The sequence below is a fragment of the Podarcis gaigeae genome (assembly GCF_964106915.1).
Source record: "Podarcis gaigeae genome assembly, chromosome: 6".
NCBI lineage: Eukaryota > Metazoa > Chordata > Lepidosauria > Squamata > Lacertidae > Podarcis > Podarcis gaigeae.
In genome coordinates, this window is record NC_139682.1 from 72,484,921 (window position 1) to 72,510,004 (window position 25,084).

The 25,084-nt window shown below is 43.1% G+C and overlaps 1 protein-coding gene and 1 long non-coding RNA gene across 4 annotated transcripts in view; one reads left to right on the forward strand and one right to left on the reverse strand.

Moving 5' to 3' along the window:
* The window catches only part of TGFBR3 (transforming growth factor beta receptor 3), a 131,998-nt gene that overhangs the window by 40,531 nt on the left and 66,383 nt on the right, over nt 1–25,084 (reverse strand). For all 3 annotated transcript variants that reach the window (XR_014565394.1, XM_083743345.1, XM_083743346.1), the window contains exon 4: nt 13,641–13,778. Coding sequence is in view for 2 of the 3 variants with exons in the window: in XM_083743345.1 (XP_083599471.1) it covers nt 13,641–13,778 (138 nt within the window). In the remaining variant the exon portion in view is untranslated. The remainder of the gene's footprint in view (nt 1–13,640; nt 13,779–25,084) is intronic.
* Nucleotides 1–25,084, forward strand: part of LOC310846662 — a 131,377-nt gene that overhangs the window by 21,980 nt on the left and 84,313 nt on the right. The window lies entirely within an intron of this gene.

The window sequence follows — 25,084 nt, forward strand, 5'->3', positions numbered from 1 at the left end:
CTGTCTTCTATAAAGCAAGGGCTCCAAATGTCACTGTTTCATTAAACCATCTTCTGGCAGTGCATCACCTGGTAGTCTCAACATGTCTTTCTTAAGCCCCGACAAGGTGTGGCGTGAACATTTCTCCACTTACGGAGAGATCTCTGGAATGGAAGCCTTGGTGAACCATTCATTTTCTGTAGCTGCCATCAGGCGTGGGGGTCTGTGAAGGAACTGCACTACTGGGGAGTGGTGGTGGGGAGAAATCATAAGTACGCCTGAAGACCACATGGCAGGAACAGGTACGTGCAGGTCTACATCCCAACATAGAGAACTGCCAGGTATGCAACATGAGTCAACCTGCCTCATCTGCAGCTTCAAGGAGCTCCCCACTCAAACATGGTGTGACACTTCTTCCTTTTTATAATTAGTTTAGCTTTTGTTTCAATTCCACATATTCCAGGACTTTTATCATGTAGGAAGCCTTTTCTATAACAGGAGGGAAGTGGGAAGCATGCATGGTTTTCCCTATCACGCATTTTGGCACCGGAAATACCCCAAACACAAAGTTTAGGAGAATGTGTATTTGGGGAAGGGGGCTGTTGTTTAAACTGATCCATAGACAACAGTCAAGTTGGAACCTGCTAGAGAGATGGTAGCTGATCAGCCAAAATTCCACCATAAAGAAGAAGTCTTTTATAGTCCGTCCTCTTGAGAAGAGTCAACATCTAGTCTGAGTACACAGAGTCGGTCCAGAACCTCAGCCCTTTACTGTCTAGGGGATTTGCTCAAAGCTGAAGCCCTGACAGCTAACCACGCACAGTAGCTATGAACAGGCCCACGGCTTTCTAGTTTAGACCTGGCAGCTCCCAACAATTGAGTATGTCCAAATTCTGCTACAGCATCAGACAGAAAGCAAACAAATCAAGTAGTAGCCTTAAGGCATCCAGAGATCCAGGCTACATGCGGCTATAGCCTGAGGCTCTGGGGGAGTTATGCTGGCTGCATAAACCACACATTAATAATAACAGCTTGATCCTGTATAGGGCAATCTGTGAGAGCAAACAAGGTTTTAACAAAATGCCATCTAACATTTGCGTTGTATTATGTTACCTGAGCCTACACCTCTTCACAGGGAGCATACAGAAGGAACCACGCGGTCCACTTGGAAAGCAAAACTGAAATATTTGTTTTGCTGCTGCCTAGAAGAGCTGCCTTTTAAAAATCTGATGTCGCAATCAGTTTGGTGTGTTCTCTCGAGTAGTGTATTCTTCAGTGCTTGAAATCCGAGGGTGCATTTTGGCAAAGTTATTTCCGAGCTAAGTGAGCAAGCTCTGGTTGATATTTTGCTAGGACTTTCTGCCTACATTTGGAGGATTAAGTCTCCCTTGGAAATAATAATTCTGTGGGGTGATTACTCATCTCTTGCTTCATTTACCTGAGCTGCTTCTCACCCTTGGCTGCCCATCATTGACATGGCAGCCCAAGTACCTGCCCTGTCTATTTAAAGATAAGATTGGCAGAAGGAACTATTGGTTTTTGGCCTGTAAGTACAGCACTGCAACACACTGACTGAGCACATGATCCTCTCATTTCACCCTATTTAAAGGGCCACCTGCCCTTTAAGACTAAGGAGAAGAGAGAGAAAACTCCTGCATGCACAGTCAGCGTGGCTCAGTGCTGCTGCTGCTTCCAACCTGGAATTACAGGTTAACTGATGCTAATTAATTAAAGCTTCATATGGCTTGCTTTAAAAAAAAAAAATGCACGAAGTGTTGCAGTCTGAAATCAAGCAGAGGAAGCAAGAGCAAAGGAGGACTCAGCTGTGCCTGCCAGGTCTCAAAGTTTTACTATGAGGGCTTAAGGCTACATTCAATGAGCCAAGCACGTTATTTTCTTTGGACTGCGTTCAAGAAGCTCTTCCAGAGAGGGAAAGAAAAGGCAGCCGTCACTTTTGTTTCACCACTTTTCGTCAAACGTTAACTGCTTCCTCTATAGAACGGATCTGTTTCAGGAGAGTGAGGCTGCTCTCAAAGTATCCAGGACGTGAAGGTACACGTGAATTGTGAAGGTAGCATTCCAAAGCCAACAACTGGACTTGCCTGAAATAACAGGAAGGTGCTTAAGGATTGGCTAAGCTCCTGAGCACCTTTTGACAGAGGCGAGGAGGATATCACGTGACGGCAGAGGAGCATTGCTGAATACCTGCTCGAAAAAACGACTCAGGGAATTATTTTGTGAATCTCAACATTAGGCTATCACCCCAAGAGTATGCCGTTGTGAAACCGTGTGCTGGCAAAGAGATAGAGAACTTTGCACTTGGTGCAAACTTGGAAATCTGCAGTAACAGAGGGAGGATGAAACTTCCTTTTTGAGGGATGCAGGAGACAGAGAGACCTGTGAACTCCACAGCATGGAAGCACAATCTCAATGAACTTTCAAATCCAGGTCTAGTGCAGGCAGTGGGATGTGCAGTCAGTGGGATGTTTTGTGTCTGGAACCCCCACCTGCCAAGTAAACAGGTATGAGGGAGCTTATACAACAATAGAGTAGAGAGAACCCTTCTATGGTGTGCTGGGGCTCTGAATTTTAACATACTTCACTTCCCAGCTGGAGCCCAACATTCTGTAATTCAGCAAGATCCTGTGTTCACCTCCAGACTACCTATCCAAGGCTTCATTAACCTGTGACCCCAAAATTCAGGATCCCCTCCCAAACTGAAACCAAAGTTTTGTGCTAGTTTAGTGCTGTGTTGTGCTGTGAACCCTGTGTTTTGTGCCACCCCACCCCTGAAACTGAGTAACTGACACTCAAACTGGGGGCTATAAGGACACCCCAAAACCCAACCTTGTTCAGTTGGCAGCACAAAACTTTGGCATCAGTTGCGGGGGAATATACTGAATTTTGGGGTCACAGGTTAATGAACCTCCTAGCCAAGTCAGGTGGCTGGCTAACAACCCCTCTGCCAAGGCCTGTAGTTATGAAAATGTCTCTGTCAATCACTGTAACCAACTCCATAGAGGCACCATCTTCACTTTTCTAAATGAGCACATGATGCACCTACCAAATGTAACCACACACCAGTCATCACACTGAGCTCCAGATAAGGCAGTTTTTACACAGGAAACAGCTCATGTAAGAACCTCCCTATTCTGCTTTTCCTCCCTATTCTTTTTCCTATTGACTCATTTGATCTTCTCAGAATGATCTTTTGGCCAAAACTGTTCTCCTTCCCAAATGAGGCAGCTGACCCTTTGCAGACGAGAAATTCTCTAAATCGGAGAACTTTGGCTGGTCTTTGCTGACACAAAAATCTATGAATCAGAAACCTTTGGATGGTCTTTGAAAATATTAATCCACTGGGAAAAAATGGATTCTGTTGAACATGACTAACGTGATAAAAACTACACGTTAACAGCAGTCCTTCTACACAAACTCTTTTCTTAGCTCCATGGGTACCTCTTTAGCTAGTAATGTGAGATGATGAGTATGTCTGTGCTTCTTATTCCTTTTGTTAACATATGCCTAATACTTATGAGATGCTGTGCTCTCAAAACATGACCTATTATCAATGCAAACAGAACATTGCTAAGTGGTTACCCCAAAATGGAAGAGTTACAAAGAAATAAAGTCACTAAAATGATCTTAAGAGTCTCACAACCCGACCAGAATTGATGGGCTTCATATGCACAATTTTGGGGACAATATGTATTCTTCCTGCTGCTAGATGTCTCCCTCAATTCAGCTGATGTGCTTAACACCTCTGCTGACTGGGGACTTCCTGTTCTTCATGGTGCTTCCAACATTTGACAAGCCTTTGTCATCCCTCTGTGTTGCTGTGTGCAGCTTCAGCTCCACTTGTGCTACAGCAGAGAGAGACACTTTAAAAACATACACAGGGTGAAAGGTTTTGTCTTTCAAACTATGCTACGCTTCACTCCCAATTGTACACAGAACTGGAATTATTCTTATATTTTATTCCCCATTCCTATGTAGCGGCCTGAGCTTTTCAGCTAACTGTGGCAATGAGGTTTCTAAAATGCATTTTCCCTCCCCTAAGACATGATCGCTGCTGAAACCAGGTTTGATTTCCAACAATTCTGTAGGTAACTTCTCCTTACCCACAAGGAATTGTGACATCTCCTTGGATTGGCCAGTTTCCAATAACTGGGGCACATAGACTGGACTTTGCTGTATCTGAAAGGCCAAGCAAGCTGGATTTTTATTCCAAGTGTTGCAATTTGAAGTTGTTAAAGCTTTTTAAAGTACAAATCAAATCAGTGCACAGGAAAAGTTCAGGTTGCACAAAGGAACATGTGTAAAGAGGTATTGGTGCATGACTAAACTCAAGCTACGACACTGATCCAGCAAGTGACATGATCCCCGCACCTCTCTTTTGAAGAGCAGGGTGGCCATAGCTCTTAGTGCAACAAGTGGCCGGAGTCTCAAAAGGGGGCAAGGAACTGGGCACTCCTTCAAGTGTGTTGGGTCTTTGAGGTGTCCTGGGAGACGGAGGCAGTTTCATCAGCGGCTCAGTATCTGATTTGCTTCAAGTCACCTGTTACAAAGGAGGAGTCTCCTCACTGGCAGGAGGAAGGTGCCACGGGAAGAGATATGTGTCAGAGGGTGCGCCATCTCCAAGGTCCAACTTTGCACCCCCTAAACCACAGGCTTCTTGCCTCACTCGAACACCTATTGGGGTCCCAATTTCACTCCCCTCATCCCACTAGGACCCTCACCTGTGTCATCAAGCTCCCATTCCCCAAGCTTCTCCCATTCTTCCACAGGATCTGACCACCCCATCTCCTTGATCTTTCCATGGCACTCATAAAGGTGAGAGTGACAATCTCATGGGGTCACCAAAACAGTTCTTAGACAAGTAAAAGTGAAAGAAAAGAAAATTTCTCAAATATGTGAAGAAACTTCCTGAGATACACATGACAAATGGGTGCTGGAATGGGTGGTGGGTTGCTTAACAGACATAACCAGTCTGAATAGAAAGCTATAGAAATAAAGGGAAACAATATCGAAATGACTGTTAGGAATTAAAACTAATAGGATTCCATGATCTACCACTTTCTCCCTCCACTAACCAGAAACTCATTGTAGATCCCTGAAAAGACAAAAAAAGCTAAATTAAATGTTTGTGGAAAGAAAGTTTATTTCAAACCAGCACATGTTTCCCCCCCAGCAGCTAGATATCATAAATTCATACCAGACTGGAGTTTGTTGCTGACTTTTCTTTAATTTCCCCAGAAAGAGACAGAATAATCTATGCCCTTGACTCTATGGTTGTTTATGTTCCTTACCATAATCTGGTTTTTAAAGTATGCAGATGAACAGAAGATTTGCTCTTGCATGACTGCCAAGGCCATTTTCTGCTTGAGTTATCTGATGAGCAAAAGCCTGCTCAAGAAGGTACAGATCCCCTTATCAGGGACAAAGTGAGACCTCATTAGGCTGTGTCCCAAGCACTACATTTGAGAGGGGCAACAAATATAATATTCAAGATGGCCCTTTCTGTAATCCAATTCCCACCCCTTGTCACCTCCATTTATGTTATCTCTGCTCATCCTCCCATCTCTACTTCATTATTACATCTAATTAAACTAAGAGACCAGCCTAGTGCTTTCTGCCAGCAAAGAAGGGGGGAAATAACCAAAGTGGAGCAACTGTTTGTGTTGACAGAATAGCAGCAAATCTGTTGATTTTCTATATAAGTTACAGAAATGTTAAGTGAACAAGTCCAGTGCGAACATTCATGAATATCTGATTTGTTCCAGCTCCCAAGAAGTACTGCGTCATATGACCCAAACCTGCAGGTGGTTGCACTAAGGCAGGGGTTGACAATGTGGTGTCCATGGGTGCCAATGTGTCTGCCAGTAGCTCTTATAGCACCGGCAAAAAGTCAAAAGAAATATCCCCTCAAAACTCCACAATGCATGAACAATGCTCAGATTCTGACTGTACTCACTCAGCCTTTCAGACATCGAAAACATCCCTTAACCCTGCCCACATTTCAGTGGATGCTAGGGCTGTGCACCTTTCCCTCCCTGCTGTACCAAACAGAGACGGGCAAAGAGCTTCTCTCTGTCAGCAAGCCTAGTGGTCATTTTGTGACGGAAGTCCATGGCACTTTCTCAAAATTCCAAGTGCGTCCACTGACCCCAGAAAGGTGGGCAAGCCCTGCACTAAGGCAACATCTGACGGGGCTGGAGGTCCCAGTAAACATGAATAAGGAGAGACATATCAGGGCTGAAGAACCTATGTCCCTCTGCTTGTTACTAGACCCTGAGCTCCCATAAGCCCCAGACAGTCTGGCCAACTGTCAGGGATGATGGGAACTGTAGTTCAGCAACATACGTTGTCCAGATGTTCTCCACTCCTGGGAGAGAACATCTTCCTCCTGGCACTGAGGTGGATTTGATGTAGATATAGATGGTGATTTAGCAATTGGTAGCTTACTGTGACGCGCAGGCAACTCCTTGGTAATCTGGCTGTCTCATTTGTCCTGCTGCGTGTAAAGAGAGATCTACCATATATCAAAATGCGTAGATGTGTGTGGTAAATGGTCTGTTACATATGTAAATATGTAAGTGCTTTATAGTCATAGCACTGAAAGAGGCACGCTGATCTAGTCACATTCATATTTCTAACATGACAGTCAATATTCTGAACATGCAGTATGTAGTAAAAATGCTTGGGGCAATGATAATTTCAGTGCATCAGTCAGCAACAATTGCTTATTTCGTTTATTTGTGTGTGTGTGTTTTAAAGCAGATAAAAAAAACTAGTGCATCATATGTTACTTGTAACTGGAACCTAACATAATTACAAGCCCATAATTTCTTGACCATGAACCCTCTCCCCACCTAGTTCTATTCGACTATTCTAGGCTGGTTTAATGAATCCAAGTGCAGAATAAAATCCCAGTTGGAAGTGCTTATATAAACAACACCTTCCATTCTGGCATCCTTAGTTTAGTGGGAGATATTCAAAATATTGGGTTGTAGCAGACTTAACTATCACCCAGAGTAGACCCATGGAAATTAGTGATGCCCATTAATTTCAATGGGTCTATTCTGAGTAGAACAAACACTGGATATGACCATAGTTAGTGGCCTAAGAAAGTGGCTTTTAATTTCACTTTAAACAGGAATTATTTTTACTTTAAACAGGAATTTAAACAGCCAATTCCACATACTCTAAAGCAGCATAAGGTAGTGGGAAGAAATGAACTGACAAATGAATTAAGAAAAAAAAATACTCTCTGGTTTGGACACAAAAGGAACTTTTTAAAAATCCCATAAAATTATTCACATACAAACTTGTCCCGTCCTCTTCTTTGACTTGAAATCATATGAAGGTCACTATTTATTCACGTTTTATCACTAGCTCTACATTTCCTACCCTCTTCTCTTCTTAGCCTAGTGCTCTGTTCACATCTGGGTTGATTTAACAAGTGATTGGAAATGTAGCCTCCTGATTTCCCGTTAAATACTAGGCACAGGAAAAGAAATAGCACTTGTTTTTCAGTGAGTTTTGACAGCCATCCAAAATCCAGTGCACACCAAAGAGCGGTCTGTGGTTTCATGGCAAGGGCCCAACATTTCTGAAACATATTCTTGGGAGAAGGAAGCAAAGCGGGCTTCGCCAGAAATAATGACACAGCTTCACTTTATATTTCTAGAAATGGATACAGGACTTTTAATTGCTAGCCTTAAGCAGAGTAACCATTCATTCTTTGCCACAGCGCGTGTGTGCTTTGGATCACCAAGCGCACCATGAGCAAACCCTTTAAAGCCAGTGGGATTACTTACCTGTGCAAACATATAGAGTTAGGAACCAATGGTAGATTGCACACCTCTCAAAGGGCTGCATCCTGAGGGACCCAACCCTGAAAAAGCCCTTGTACATAACCTTTCTGGAATCAATACTCATGAGCAAGGAATAAGATGTTTTAGTCATGCAGCCAAATGCCCTGATCCAGAATTCTGGGTATGGCAGGGATGCTCATGAATGACACCTCAATGACATTAGTGACATGTAGGGACTTGCATCACAGTCCTCAGGCCTACAACATATATGAAGCTAATGCGGGGGGGGGGGGTGTAAGAGAGAGACGAAATTTGGAGGTCCCCAAATTCTGGAAAGCCCTCTCCTCCTAGGTGCATCTTGTCTCTGTATAGTCATACCTCGGGTTACAAACGCTTCAGGTTGTGTGTTTTCGGGTTGCGCACCACGCCAAACCCAGAAGTACCGGAATGGGTCACTTCCAGGTTTTGGTGCTCACGCAGAAGTGCTAAATCACACTTTGTGCATGTGCAGAAACACCGAATCGCGACCCATGCATGCAGACACAGCATTGCGGGTTGCAAACGTGCCTCCCGCGGGGATCACGTTTGCAACCCGAGCGTCCACTGTCTACATTTTGATGTCAAGTCAAGGTGCACTTTTTTGCACAACCTTTGGGGATGGAGGAAGTTACATGGCTTAATTGTGTTGAGCTGCATGTAACCTGCCCTGGTCCCATAGGGGGAAGAGTGTGCTACAAAGGCCTTTGAATAAATATCGCTGGCTTTGTGTCAAGAATGTTCAAAATAGTAAACCATTGCACATGCCCTCTGCTGAATGTTTAAACCCACTAATGTCTCTGTGGCTACGGACTGCATGAAGTATCTAAGGAAGATTCATTGTAGTTTCCATAACAAACAGCCACATTCCAGCAGGAAAGATCTCGAGCCATGAAAGTCAAAGGGCTACCTCCTGAAGCAAAAGTTTCCACCAGCTGAGTAACACCTGCAAAGGCCACCTCTTCGACACTAGAATAAAAAAGAAAAAAGCATGGCTTCCTGCCAATACCTTCATGCGGAAACTTGCTTGAAGCAGGGGGGAAAAGGAGGGAGAGGAATTAGCAATAGTGTGGCTGGGATTTCCCTTACCCTCCAGGACGGAACAGCAGGTTGCAGATATTTAAAACCTGCGAGGGGGAAAGGAATGGCTTTCTCCCCTGTTGCCTTCGAGTATCTCTAGGGTTTAAGGGCACCGCTAATGAAACCACTTTGCATCAGATGTTTAATTGTTTTCCTCCTTGTGCAAAGACTTTTCTTTTAACTGAAATGCTAAACGGCAAAGAAATCTGCCACAGCTGGATGAGAAGCCAGAACACTGGCCTCCTATGGGTATGTGAATGCAGTACATTATAGATCCTTGATCTGGCAAAGGGTCAGGTTACGTGGTTAAAGTGGTACATGGGAACAGCAGAGGCTTGTTCAGTTTGGCCATGCATTCCCCGTGTTGTTTTACAGTAGGTCTATTCAGATTAGACTTACACATTTACATCCACCTCTGCTCCAAGTGAGATTTGGAAAGTAAGGTGGAATCTACACACATATTAAAAGAACGCTGTGAAAATGCTTTTCTAAAAAATGTTTTGAAAAATACATTGAATTTGGATGTAAATGTGTAAGTCTAATCTGAATAGAATTTGCCATAGCTCACTGTCGCCATCTAGTGTCACATTTGTATATCCCACTTTACAACACACTTAAAACGTTTTATTTGCAGCTGTATAGTCAAGTCCAAGAAAGCAAGTTCAAGGAAGAAATAAGGCAGAAACTGGCAAAATTCCGGAAGGCTCTGAAAGATGTTCCATGGAGGCATATAAACCCTGCGATCCAAACCCTACTTTCAAGCAGGATCCCGTTTACAGGGATCAGGTGATTCCATGCTCAAATATGAATGATATTTCCCCGTTCCAAGTGGTAATTTCTACAGGAATGGAGTAGGTGAACAGGCAGCATGGAACCAAGTGTTTTGTCATGGAACAGTGTTCTGTCATGTGAACTAGTACAATCCTATGCATTTCTACCCAGAAATAAATCCCCCTAGGTTCCTATAAGGCTAAAGCTGAAATCCTATGCACCCCAATTTGGATTGTATGTATGTGTGCGTGTGTTTCATTTCCAGCACTGCTTGAATGAACAAGTCACCAAAGACCTCAAACAATCTACCCTTCACAGTGATTTACTCCTGCTATTAAATTAATCCCCCTAGTAGAAGAGAACATTACTCACTTCCTAACAAGATGTGAGGGGCTGTGGAGGGGAAGGAACGAACCTAAAGCACATACCAGTTTTTTTCAATGCAAAACAGGTTTTAAAAATCCTCCAAAATCATTATGAATTTGTTCCCTCGTGAATCACATTCAAAAGTACAGTTGTCGACAGGCTGTAGTTCTAGTCAGTCCTCTTCCACATTGTCTATTCACAGAGGACGCACAAAAGGGATAATAAGTGCCTGAGAAAGATTTTACAAGCATGGGTGATAAAAATACAAATAAAAGATGTATAAGAACTAATGTCGCTGAAAAATCAAAGATACGATTTGCAATATCGCTAACGGAGGAATTACATATACAGTGGTACCTCGGGTTAAGTACTTAATTCGTTCCGGAGGTCCGTTCTTAACCTGAAACTGTTCTTAACCTGAAGCACCACTTTAGCTAATGGGCCTCCTGCTGCCGCCACGCCACTGTAGCACGATTTATTTTCTCATCCTGAAGCAAAGTTCTTAACCTGAAGCACTATTCTGGGTTAGCAGAGTCTGTAATCTGAAGCGTATGTAACCTGAAGCGTATGTAACCTGAGGTACCACTGTAGTTCATTGATTCTTTCCCTCCTCATAACTCTTTTCTTCTTTTTTGCTTTGAAATAATGCAGCAGCTGAAGTTACAATTTGAAGGGGGACTCTGGCCAAAGAGTGGAGTGAGGAGGGGGCTTCTTAACCCTCTCCTATCGGCCCATTTCCTCACCCCCTCACCCACTCTTTATTGCTTTAAATTATCTTTTCCATAATATACAAAAACATATGAGGCTTAGTTCTCACAGAAGGTGGTACGCCTGAAGCATGTCACGGAGGGGATATCAAGCCATTGAATGTTTTGAGAATACAAGAAGATCCCTGCTAGACCAGGCCAAAGGTCCACATCCAGTATACTACTCTGTCCACCCAGTGACCAACCAGATGCTCATGGGAAGCTCACAAGGTGGACCTGAGCACAAGAGCACTCTCCCCACTGGAGATTCCCAGCAACACGCATTCAGAGGCATGCTGCCTCCAGCAGTGGAGACAGAACATAGTCTTATATTCTCTTTGAGCAGGACCAAACAACGCTCGCTAAATTCCTGCACTCAGAGGGTAAAAGCTAGCCTAGAGCCATTTTTCTTGTCATCTATGTTACAGTTGGCACCTAGATACAAAAATTGTAGAGCCTTTTTTTTTTTTTTTTTTTTGCAAAATCTCCAAAAAGAAAATGAAGTTTTTGAGCTATTTTTTTTAGGATATTCGCCCCCAAAACCCAACACTTCCAGGTTGCCATTTCCAACAGGCGAATCCTGGTTATGTCCGAGAGATTCTGGATGTATGACAGCCCTAATCTACGTGAAAGGGTTTTGTTTTTTTAGTGAGATGATCACATGGCTATGTGAGCCCCCACCTGCAGTTTGGAACAATTTCATCCAGAAACAGGTTTGACCATCTCATTGAAAATCAGGCCACAAAGAACTGGCCTACCTTACCTATGCATGTGAAGGGCTTTGAACACTGTATCATTTAATTGATATTAACCACGATAACCAAAAATGGAACTTCCACGTTCAAAGCTGATTTCTCTGATTATTTGATGCTAGAGACAAAATACGGGAGAAGCTAGCTGAGAGGTTCGTGAGAGGTACCCAGATGGCCTCTGAGACTGGCTTTCCACTAAGACAGCTCTCATACTGTTATGTGGCAACTTAACTGAAAGTTTTTAATTTGGCTGCCAGTTGCTCCAGAATGCCTTTCTTTCAATCCTTTAGTACAGGTCCTTTAGTTCATAATCTTTTTATTAGGAGAAGCTTCATCTCAAAATATTGAGTTTTTGATGGAAAATAACCTCTTCACATTTTTGAATGAAAAAGCAATGTCCTTTTACATCAGCAACAGAAGCCAGAAAGTCTATGAATCATCCAGCTAAATTCTTCCATAGAGACAGACACAATAATTCTGACATTAGTACATCATGTAAGACACACATATTTCTCTTTATAAACAATGGACTTTTTTTTCAAAATTAAAAAAATAAAACCGGGAACGTGCAAGGATTCAAAATACTATGTTTTCCAGGATGTAGTAGCATGGAAAGTCTGGCAATCAAGCAAGAAAATATTCAGTACAAGGGTCAGAGTAAGCTTGAATAATTCTGCATCCTAGACATTGGAGGAACTGTGAGGACAGAACAATCCAGCCTGAGGGTAGACATTTCTGAACACTCTGGCTAGTAAGGAGAAATTTTCTATGTGTTTAAGAACTGGCCACACATATTATTCACACATGTATTTTGCAAACTGACACAGAAGTGTGTAGTAAACTGAACTTAATATTGGGAAAAGGGAAAGATGCAAGAAACAAAAACTTACAGAATAGTTCACTTCTGGATCAAATGACCATCTCAGGGTCAAGATACACAGGGCACTAAACTGATCTTTGAATCCTGTAGTATAGCACCAGAAGGACTGAGCAATGTGATTCCCCCTGCCCCGCCAATATTTGGGCTGGGTCTCAGGCTCAGCTCACAAGACAATATCCACTTCACAACTCTTCTTCCAGATTAGCTGCCCCAAACCAGAGTTTTCTGTCCCACATGCTCATAGCAGAAATAGTGTAATACTACACTATAAGCTGCATTCCAATGAGTTTAGTACATGTGGTAATAACATTTGTTCTCATTACTACATTCTGGATTGTCCGCTGGGTTCCAGATGCAATTTGAGAAAACGCACTCTCTCATTCCAGTTCAGGATAAACATCGCTTGCCCTATTTAATATTGTGGGCTGTGCTTTATAAAGCAGGACTGGACCCCATGCAATTGTTCTACAACCAGCAACAGTAATGTTTGTTTCCGAAATTAGGATGTTAAATAGTGAAGCTTTAAGGACACACCATGAGACATGATATCACAGCCTAAAAATGCAATCCAAACAACCAGTCTGCTCAGCTTTACAAACAGCAAATTTGAATGTCCTGGCAAACTGTGAAGGAGTGATTTACAAAACAGTAGGTAATAGCTGGATCTTTCTCCAGGAGCAACATGCCAGTATTTGAGAAGCACATACATGACTTCATCCTGGGCCTAGTTTTTTGTACCTTTAACAAATCCTCAAATAATAATAATAAAGACTTTGCACTGTGCACCAAGAGGCTTGTCTCAAAGTGATTAGAGATTTGGTTGCAGACCACACAGAAAGAAAGTTGTTTGTTAGTTAACATTTTCTTCCATGTTCTTGCCTTTGGCATTGCTCCTATCATGCCTTCCAGGGCTTATGATCTGTCACAAGGCCACACAGCCTCTCAGAATAGGAAGCCCACTAGAATCGATGATAACACATTAAGGGCAATGCCATAAACCCCATTTTAAACAAAAGTTCAAATAAATAACTGGAGAGAACTCAAATTGCTTCCACAAGCCACCAAGAGCCTTTGCTCTGAAACCTGATAACTAGTTAACATTTCTTTCTATCGGCATGACTTTCCCTTCTCCTTCTTCGAAAGGAGTACCAACTAACTGAGTAGGGTCCATTATGAAGCGGCTACAAAGCTTCATGAAGTTCCCAATACTTACAGTGAAAAACCTCGAAATCTCTGGGGCAAGTCTTTCTGTTTTCACCTTCCATACCAAGGGAACAGGAGAGTTCAGTATGAATGCCAATGGCCTCTGGTGAATATGAATTGAAGAAATTGGATTCAAATGTAAGGTGACCTGTAAAAAACACAAATACACACCAACCAATTAAAATGTGGTCATTATTTGATAAATATTCCAAAAATAATTAATATATAGTACCTCTTTAACATTTCAAGTGCTTTGTGTACATTTTCTCAGTAATCCTTATACACAGACAAGTTGATAAGATGATGATGATGATAATTTCTTATGTTACAGATGGGACTGAGGAAAAGGAATGTGCTTAAGCCCACCCGCTCAGTTCATGACTGATGTGAAATTTGAAATAGTAATGTCCTAGGCACTGCCAGGGCTGGGGTGAGGGGTTAGCAATAGTGTACATCTGCAGAGCCATCTCAAGGAATTTTGCTATCTGTGGCAGAGCAAAATAAATAAATAAATCATGCACACAAACTCAAAGTAGGCACACAGGACTCAAATCTGGTCAAGTTATTTTGGCACCTGAAACACACAACCCCACAAGTTCCTCTCCACCTCCCTGGCAGTAAAACAACAGTGTCTGTTGCTAATAACAACCAACACAACAACAACTATCTATTATTATTATTAGCAGCAATTTGCTGCCCTTATAAGAAAACCCAAAATCAGCAGCCTAAGCCACCTTGCTCTGTTTGATGGTATGGCCAGCCATGGGCATCTGCTGGGCAGGGGACCAAGTGCCAACTCCCAGAGCCCCCTAACTTTGCTCCTCCTTGTTACTGTTGCTGCCTGCAACCACCTTCTCCAAAGAAGTGAGCAGTGGTTAGGGTTGCTGTTCAAAGTTTTTGAGCTTTTGGGGGGGAACATCTCCCCCAAAAAACACACATTTGGGGGCTTTTCTTGGATCTCAAAACCTGGATGTATGGCAGCCCTGGCAGTGACAGAAGCAATGGGATGGAGAAGCACCCTCTGCTTGCCTGGCCCTCTCCCTGTGGTTGGTTTGGGCCCAAAGGGACTGGCGAAGAAGGAGTTGCAAGAGCAGTGAGAAGAGTGAGTGAGAGAGGAATCAACTCTAGACTTCTTCACATGTTACACTGAAAAGAGTGTAGTGTACACTCGCTGATTTGTGCAGCTCAACTACCGAGTACACCGCTTATATATTCTTTAAACATAACATGTGAGCACCCTTACCACTCACAGGTGGGGGTAGAGTTGTGGCAGAGGCATGCTTAAGGCCACCTACCGAGTTCAGAACCGAGGTGGAATTTGAACCCTAATTTCCAAGTTCACAGTTTTGTATTCCTGAGCCTAATCCTCATAAATGGCAGGGAAGCTAGGAAACCTGTTTCTGACTGGGAGGACCAAACCCTCAGCAGAGTGCCCATTTTCTCCTCAAATAACCCAGTCTGCACAGAAGAAGTAGAAGGGTCTGGATTTGATAGACCGCTTTATGACTTCCCGAAGGAGTCTCAAAGCGGCTAACATTCTCCTTTCCCTTCCTCCCCCACAACAAACACTCTGTGAGGTGAGTGAGGCTGAGAGACTTCAGAGAAGTGTGACTAGCCCAAGGTCACACAGCAGCTGCAGGTGGAGGAGCGGAGACGCGAACCCGGTTCCCCAGATTACGAATCTACCGCTCCTAACCACTACACCACACAGCAATTCCAAAGCCACTGACAATTCAATACTACATGCCCTGACGCCCACAGATTAAGTGTAGTCACAATGTATTTATTAGCTGTTCTGCACTGCTGGGAAAAGCCACCATTCCAAAGCCATCAGGGGTTCCTGGCTCCACGGAGCTCAGTCGCCATATGGTCCCCATCATTTCTAAATTTGCTGTTAACAGACTTCTGTGGGCAGGTTTGGAGATTTTGGTTGTATGGGCCCTGGGCAGCCCACAAAGGCACAAGCCTCGTGAGCCCTTGTGAGGAAAAGACAGGAGCGATTCTCCGTTGCAAAGTCTGGCGTGTGGGCTGAACACCCTTTAGGGAAGAAGTCTAGGAGAAGTCCAGCAAGCTCGGGATGAGGTCTGCTAATGAAAACAATTCCAGGAAAGAGATGAGATATTTTGGATCTTGCGACAGTGTTCGGGCAAACTTAGAAAGACACCTGCTCAGCAGTAAATAATACTTCAGTTTAACTATTATCCTAAAACCTCTTCCTTCATATTAAGTGGGCAATCATAGTTTTCTGGCTTGAACTTATCAATGTTTGGAATACTGGGCATATTTTTCCAAATTCTCTTCCCCCACCCCACAACGTACTAACATATTTCCTTCAAGAGCTGTATAAACAAGATAATCTAACTTCCTTCTCACTTCTCTTAAAAATTCAAGCACACACCAGGTGACAGTGGCCATGAAAAAGAGGAAAATTGAGCAACCTGAAGGTACAGGAAGTGTCTGTGATTCCACTGGGAATGACATTTGGGATGAAAAGTTATACAGTGGTACCTTGGGTTACATACACTTCAGGTTACATACGCTTCAGGTTACAGACTATGCTAACCCAGAAATATTACCTCGGGTTAAGAACTTTGCTTCAGGATGAGAACATAAATTGGGCAGCAACGGCGCAGCGACAGCAGGAGGCCCCATTAGCTAAAGTTGTACTTCAGGTTAAGAACAGTTAAGAGCAGACCTCCAGAACGAATTAAGTTCTTAACTCGAGGTACCACTGTACCACCAGTTAGTGCAGAGGTAGCCAATATGGTACCTTCCAGATGTCTGAGATTCTAACTACCAGCACAACACAGCAAGAGAAATGGTCAGGGACGATGGGAGTTGTAGTCCATTTGTAGGGAACCACGTTAGCTAGCCTTGGTTTAATGCTATGTGAACAAGCCTAGGCTCCTTTCAGGGTCACACACTCCCTCTCCTCATCCCTTATCTCTGTCACCCAATGTCATGGCGGCACAGGCACTCTTCAGGGCTATCTTCTGACACTGCTTCCTTCTGAGAAAGGACACAGAGAGAAGATGGCCTCAAGTCTGGGACTGCCAGCATTGCCACTGCTAATGTAATGGCAAAGCAATTCAAAAAGGCAGGTCAGGGAAGAAGCCGGAGACTTCCCTGCCTCAGGCGGCACAGTGACTTAGGCCAGCTATCATGCAATCCATCGCCTGTATTCTGAAGATGCACCGAACAGGAAAACATCAATAATATGTGCTTACAAAACAACCAAAACCCACATGCACCATCATTCAAAGGATGATACAAGTACAGTGGTACCTCGGGTTACATACGCTTCAGGTTACAGACTCTGCTAACCCAGAAATAGTGCTTCAGGTTAAGAACTTTGCTTCAGGATAAGAACAGAAATCGTGCTCCGGCAGCGCAGCGGCAGCAGGCGGCCCCATTAGCTAAAGTGGTGCTTCAGGTTAAGAACAGTTTCGGGTTAAGAACGGACCTCCGGAACGAATTAAGTACTTAACCCGAGGTACCACTGTAGTTTTGGTTAAGATGGAAATGGAAGTTTCAGAAAACACTTGTTTCCTCTTTTCCACTACAGATATAGCAGTCAATAAGAAAGAGAAAGGCCTAGTTGCGAGAGAATGTTATAGAGTTCACTGAGAGCATTTTGTAACTAATATATCCAGCACATGAAAAATGGGCATTATCAAGTGAATAATCTTTCAATATAGGCTTTGCATGCCTCTGCAGTTATTAAGACTCTTTCGAAAAAGCGTTGCAGACACATACAATATCAAGGAGGTAAAGACAGCTGCAAACTTTCAGTTTCCCTGGAGATACCAGTTTTTATGGAAGGCTGAGGATCACCACAGCAACCAAACTACAAAAACAGACCAATGGGCTCGTGCCCCATTATTCTGGCAAAGTAATTTGTATTATAGGAACAGTCTGGGGGCACAGATATTGAAAAATGATTAAAGAAGAAAGCACTGTTGAAGTATAATTTGGTTTTGCTGACTTTAAGGCCTCAAATCACACGTTTACAAAGACCGTTATGAAAGTTAATGCTCAAGGTTTTGTAATGCTGAACTAACCACTGTAGTGTGAAGGGATCCAGATTAATTTTCAGCACATTTTTTTCCAAAACAACCATTACAAATTTGTGCTAATAAACCAGGGCAAAAATATATCAAGTTACAGTACCCATATTGAGGCAGCTGTTCAGAAAAGCATTAAGAGAGAAAATGGACTTTCAAGATGAATGCACTTTTTTTGCTTTGTATCTTCAGATCACAAAACTACTACAGCACTTTATGTCTTGAAAATATAAGCATTTTATAAATTTAAGTAGCTGTTCGGGTTGCCAAACAGAAAGTTAATCAATTGCAATGCTTTCTGGGAAAGTCTCTAAAATTGCCTTCCCCGGCATAGTACTCTCCAGATGTTTTAAACTGCAATTCCCATCAGCCCCAGCAAATGGTCAGGGATGATGGGAGTTGTGATAAAAATTAATAAATTTGAAGGGCATATTCATAAAATCTGCCACACTTCTTCAACGCCTTTCAAACCCTGTCTTGTCACACTTTGGCAACAATTTCACCGATGCCACCTCCTTTGTCACAAGTTTGCTACGCCACAACTCATAATAAAACATACATACTGCCAATATATCATTTCTATATTCATAAGCCTCATGCCATTCTCCATGACCCTCTCTTTCATTTTCAATTTGTAACTTGAGAGTTGGGAGGAAACTGGTTTTCAGGGGCTGGCTTTGGTCCTAGCTTCTCCAACTACTGACTTTTAATTTAGCTATACATTAGATTTTTCACAATGATTGCTCTTAATAAGTTATTTATTCAGTTCTTCTTTTTATTGTTGCTTGTTCAGTCACAGGTTTTTGCCCTCATAACCTGCAAGTGTACTATTTTATACTGGACAGAGCTGCTGAAAGGTGAACAATTAAAAAAAAATATTAAATGGGCAACAACCATAGCATGGTTTTATCTTCTCAAGTGTGAAAGATGCAACAACAGTAGTTTATATGGATCTGCTTCACAGGTTCTCTATGCTGCCAACTGATTAAAAAAGAAAACTGATGGTGCATGTAGCCAACCAGAAGCTTCAACTGGGAGCAGAAAGGTTGGCTTTGCCTAGAATGGCGAGAGAGAGAGAGAGAGAGAGAGAGAGAGCGTGCAGCAGGTCTCCTGCACCTTTAATAGTTGTGGTCCCTCTTCTTCAACTGATTACTATTTTTCTTTTCCTATAAACCCATAGACTCCCACAAAATCCCAGTTTGGAAACAGCTAAAAGGATGGTTGTGCTCCCCCTAGCTGTTGGAAGACCTTTCCTTCCAAGCAATTTCAAGAAGCCTAGAAGGGAGACAGGAAAGAAGACAGGTTATGGAGGAAAGGGTTAGCAGCACCTTCCAAATGGCTACATTAGGCCAGGGGCATCAACTGCCAACCCTTACTACCCTAAATTGTTCTGTTTACAGAATTTACATAATGTCCTGAATTCATGTGTGCATTATATAATGTGTCACAAATAATTTTGGTTCTATTCATTTAGATCAGGCTTTCCCAAACTTGGGCCTCCAAGCTGTTTTTGGACTACAACTCCCATAATCCCTAGCTAGCAGGACCAGTGGTTGGGGTGATGAGAACTGTAGTCCAAAAACAGTTGGGGACCCAAGTTTGGGAAACTCTGATTTAGATCTAGATGGTGATGGTAGATTAACAGCATTCAATACTTAAAATCTGCTCTGGGATTGGGTTCCATTTTTGTTGCTGTAGAGCTTCAGGTTATGGTTTTTTAAAAAAAAATTTAGTAGAATCTGAAACCTCCAGAGTTATGGTATGTCAATGAAGTATCTGTGCATTTTCTTCTAAATCCCATTATTCTCTGATGATTCTTTCAGACACACAAAATACCCCAAAGCCAAACAAAAGGACTCATAAACGTACATGTCCCTGCCCACGCTGTTCATCTTTCCAGCACATGCAACCTCCCCCAAACCAGTCACGGAACAGCAAAGTGAACTGCTAACAATAGTTTAGCCTTGAAAGAATTATAGAAAAAAGTATCTTTCAGTATAGCAAGAAACACATTGTACCACGATGTGAATGCAATTTCCATATGTGGAAAGAATAGCGTTTGCATTTAACCTTAACAGATGGTTTACTGAAAGAAGAAACCCACATTTTGACAAGTGCCTATTGGATAGACAAATTGCACCATGGCAAATTGGAGACGCAAAAGATAGGATAATTATTCCCCCACAATAATTGAAAAAAGAGAAATGCATTTCACACAAACATTACTAGCGCCTCACAGAGGCAAGGCTGTAAGAGTCCCTTTCCAAAGAGGTCAGTGCAAAATCAATGTCAAGAGAGGGGGGGGGGGGGATATGAGAGAGAACAAAGGCAGGTGTGCAATCAAGATCCAAAAGACAGCAATTAGAGAGCTTGTGCCAACACCTGCCAACCTTAAGTTAGTGCCAAGGCCCCAGTGCCTCAGCAGAACCCAGAATGCATGTCCTGGGCCACCTTTAAATTATATTTCTTCAGCTTCCCATGCCAAGAAGTGCTGAGACTTAGTTGCCATTCTCAAATCAGCCCTCCTTCAGCGACACTGTGAAAAATTAAGACGGTCTAAACCACTGAGCCTCTTGGGCTTGCCGATCAGAAGGTTAGCGGTTCGAATCCCCACAATGGGGTGAGCTCCCATTGCTCGGTACCAGCTCCTGCCAACCTAGCAGTTTGAAAGCCCGCCAAAAAGTGCAAGTAGATAAATAGGTACCACTCCGGCGGGAAGGTAAGCGGCATTTTCGTGCGCTGCTCTGGTTTCAGTGTTCTGCTGCGCCAGAAGCTGCTAGTCATGCTGGCCACATGACCTGGAAAAACTCTGCAGACAAACGCCTGTAAAGCGAGATGAGTGCCGCAACCCCAGAGTAGTCTGGGACTAGACTTAACTGTCAGGGGTCCTTTACCTTTTTAAGACCCATCTACCTGGCGGTGCTTAGAGCACTGTTGCTGTTACTGCATATTTCCACTAACAGAGATGGGTGACCATCAAGGGGAACTATGCCAAAGGCCCCCTAAAACCTGGAGGAGGCCTTGCAAGGGAAAGGGGAGGATCCTGCCAGGCTACTATTGGCTCCCCCCATCATCTGGTCTGGCAGAGCTGATAGGTTACAGTATCCCACTCTGGCCATTAGATATGCGGTGCTGCAGGACAGCAAGAATCCCTATGCATGAGAACTGTCTCAGTGCTGCAGGGAGTAAAGAGTATGGGCATCAGTCATAATGAATACAAGTAGCTATTTGAACACCACTTAGCAATTCTTTTTTGGATACAACTGCCAACTTGCCCAAAATTATGGGCCGACCTCTGTATGTGTACAATCCCATCATCTTAAAAGCGGATTCCCTCGACCATTTTAAGCTGTTGAGACACAGCTGGAGCCAAGGTGGATTGTGTTTCCTCTTCTGGGCGCAAGAGGAAAAGGATGTGATGTGATCATTATGGAGTGGTCCGTAACCATGTGATCCCTTCTGCGAACACCCGCATCCCAATTTAGCCAGCTATTGAAAAGACCTCAAAACTGGTACGAGGAGACATGGCTATATATTCAGCAGGAGGAAGGAAACAATAAGACCTGATCCCCTCAAACTACAGCTTAGCATCCCCAAACATACCTGCATGACTGGAACCCAAAAATTATTATGATCTGATCTGGATTCATATCTTTCAATGTCCATATCTAAGAACATACAATGTTGACATGCTTTGCAGTTAACGTGGCTGCCAGTGGGCTGCCATGCCCACTACAATATGGGACAATCAAGACAAGTTGGGGAAGGTGCAAAGAAATGAGTCCTGGAGAGCTGACGTTCTAACCATCAGCTGGGATCACCTGCTCTAGAGAGCTCTCTTTTGGGGCTGGAGGAAGTGGCTTGGATTCAAAGCACTATCTCTAGCATTTAATTCTTTTCAGAAGAAGTGGTTTGCATTGAAAGGGCTTTGAATCCAAACTCATTTCTCTGCAGAGGGGGAAATGCTGCTGTTTTAGTAGCATTCCCCTCTATGCAGAGACTTCAAAGGTGCTCCCTTGTAACTGACAGTCAGCTGATTAGGAACCTCTTTGAAGGTGTGCTCCTAGTGTCCTTCAGTGGTGCCCTCGGATTGTTTGTGAGCCACTTCATTTGAATTTTGATAAGTGTCTGTCCCCTGGCATTATTATGACATCAGGTGACTGAGAGGTGGGTAGATTAGGATTTGGCCCATGGGGGAGATTAGGATCTAGCCTGTCAGCCAGATCTAGCTCCCTACCCATGATCTAGAGAGCTTGGCAAAGGCTACTCTAAAACAGGGTTTCCCAAACTTGGGTCTCCAGCTGTTTTTGGACTACAGTTCCCATCATCCTTAACCACTGGTCCTGCTTGTTAGGGATGATGGGAGTTGTAGTCCAAAAGCAACTGGAAGACCCAAGTTTGGGAAAGCCTTCTCTAGAATATGCATTCAATTGAGAGAGGGGTGGGATGGCCAGCTCTTTTCGGCATCATAATTGAGAATGAGCTCTAAAATGTACTTGGTATTCCCCCAGTGGTACGTTATGGAAAAAGATTGGCAAATGTGGCCTTTTAGAAGGAGGTGGTTTGCCATTCATGACTGCCATTCTCATTGTGGAAGCCCTGGAAACGTCCAACAAATGTCTTAAGTTCCCAGGATCATTCTTTGGAAACTACTTTCCTAAACAGTTTACATCCCACTTTGCTGCCACATTTTGAGCGAACCATCAATCAAAGTTTGAGGTTTTTTTAAAGGCTTTTGTTTTAAATTAAATTTTGGAAATGTTTTAGGGCTCCTATAAAGTAAGGAAGCTAAAGGAACTGGCAGAAACATAGACCTGCTAAGTCCTAATTTTGCCACACAATATTGCCAATCTCTTTAGCCCTCAGCTGCTTTCCAATTTCAAGCACCTGCTCTGCAAAAACTACCAGAGATCTGCCAAATTATACAGTATCTTCACACAGCCTTTTACGTTGGGCACACTAATCCGGTCTGGTATAAAAAGCACGCAAAAAGTAATAATGAAAAAGCCAAAGCCTAAGGAAAGCCACATTATTTATTTGGCCCTGTGCATAGTTAAAGATGCATACAATTAACATACTTGGCATAATTGCATCTCTTTCCAATCCTAATTATTTTAGAGAACTTCTCTTTGTAACTGAGAGAAGGGAGTGGGGAAACGAGAGACGAAATGGAGAAAATGGTAGAATAGGATGCCTAGCAGAAACAGAGCAAAAGTGAGGAGGCAGAAATAAGTACCATAACATGAGGATTAAGAGTAAAAATTGTGCTATTATCTGCTCTGAGCACTGGGACTGCTAGCCTGGCCTTCCGCAGCCATTGCCTACATTTTTCTTTGCTTTTGACTGCAACACTGAGGATAAGAAATTAGCTTTTTAAAAACCCTGACATCTCAGTTCCCTGACATTCCAATTCCTCAGCAGATACTATGTTTGCAGATTTACAGAAAACACACAGTCCTGCAGCAGTTCTAGCTTTGGGTTAATGGTTACCAGCTTTTTAGTATAACCTGAGCAAATCTAGAAGCATGCATAGTAAGTAAGACTGCAGCCTTAGTCCAGCTTCATCCAGCTGCCCTTTACAATCATGGGGTTTTTAAACTGAACAAACGCTGCGTATATATATATGAGGCCAGGAGTTGAAGCTGAGACTACCAAATCCATTGCTTCTGAGCCTTAATACAGATATGGATTTGGAAAAGCAAAACAAGATCTCCTGCAAAGTCTTTTGGTTTACAAAATGAGCATATAAAACCCCTAACAATCTGTGTGTCTCGGCTCACCACAGCACACAGAGGTCAAGAGGATTTTTGCACAATCAAAAGCATCCTTGGGAGTCAGGGGCTGCCTCTTTTACATTTTAAAAAAAGAACCCATTAGCTTCTTTTAATTCTATTCAAAGTCACACGGCCAACTTTTGCCAGCTACCCCACAGAGATCAAGAGACTATTCTCTCAAAAGCTACAGCATGAGGCCTGGCCATCTCTTTTTTTTTTTTTTTTGCAAAACTTTTTTACCACAAAACAGCCCTAGCAGTGGACATTCCAGAACAGAAAGGTGGGGGTAAGTTATTTAAATAAATAAGAATTTACTGCACCCTCTCTCAAATAATTGGCAATTAAACTTCAACGAAGATGATACTGACATGAAATCACACTAAGCATCCAAGACAAGGAAGATGTAGATATTTCCAGGTGCTATTAGATTTAGGTTGCAGCCCTACGCACACTTACTTGGGGGTAAGCCTCATTAAACACAATGGGATTTCCTTCCTGTGTATAGGTTTGCACTGTAGAGGCCTTCAATCCTATGTGCAGTTCTGCAGAACTGTAGTAGTATCTCCTAAGACAGGGGTGGGAAAGCTATTCCTCTCCAGATATTGAGGGACTACAACTTGCATCAGGTCCAGCCAGCATGGCCAATGGTGAGGAATGATGGGAGTTCCAGTCCAGCAGCACCCGAAGGATTGCAGGTTTCCCATTCCCAGGTTATCAGGTCATTAAAAATCGTACCGGCCACAGAATGACACCATTAATAGGAATTATGAGAGCTCAGAAGATTTCAATATGCTATACCCAGTGATGGTGTGCCAGAACTTGCAAGGTACCTGGTGCTTTCTGAACATAAAAAGTTGATACATCTGGAGCTTCTAGACCTGGCAGTCATGTTGTTTATGTGGGGGAAAGGATCTCTCCTTAAGCTGTCTTACAGTTAGATTTGTTGCGACAGAAATACAGGATTCTTTACTCGGAAAACAGAAGCATCTCTGTGAACAGGTATGTTTTTAGAGACAAAAATTCAGACGGTGCTGCCCATTCAGAAACTGTGTAAACACGGCAAGGGAGTTTGTTCCATTTGCTAGTGCAGTTTCCAGTGGTGGCAAAGGGGATGTTATCGTTCTGATAAAGCCAGCTTTCCAATGGCATATCCGAGCCAATTCGGCTTTCCATCCTCTTCATGCCATGTACGTTACAGGCTAGACACGTAACAAAGTGGGGATAGACACTTACGGGGCCTGCAATGAGAAGTGACTGTCCGGGAAAGAGATCCTGGGATCAAAGCTGATAGCTCAAAGACAATGTTGACCCAGTGAGCAGCAGCAGTGTAAAGGGTGTGCTCCATGTTAGGCGTAATTGGAAAAGGAAGGAAAGCAAAACTGCCAATATCATTCCACTGCTTTACAAATCTATGGTGTATGATCATACTTGAATTCAGTTTCGGGCACCACAACTCAGAAAGGAGACTGTAGAACTGGAGAAGGTCCAGAGAAACTGGCAACCAAACTGATCAAGGAACTGGGTCAACTACCTTAAGAGGAAGGTTATAACATTTGGGGCTTTTATAATTTTGAGAAAAGGGATGAATGCGGCGAGAATGACTGGGGTGTATAAAA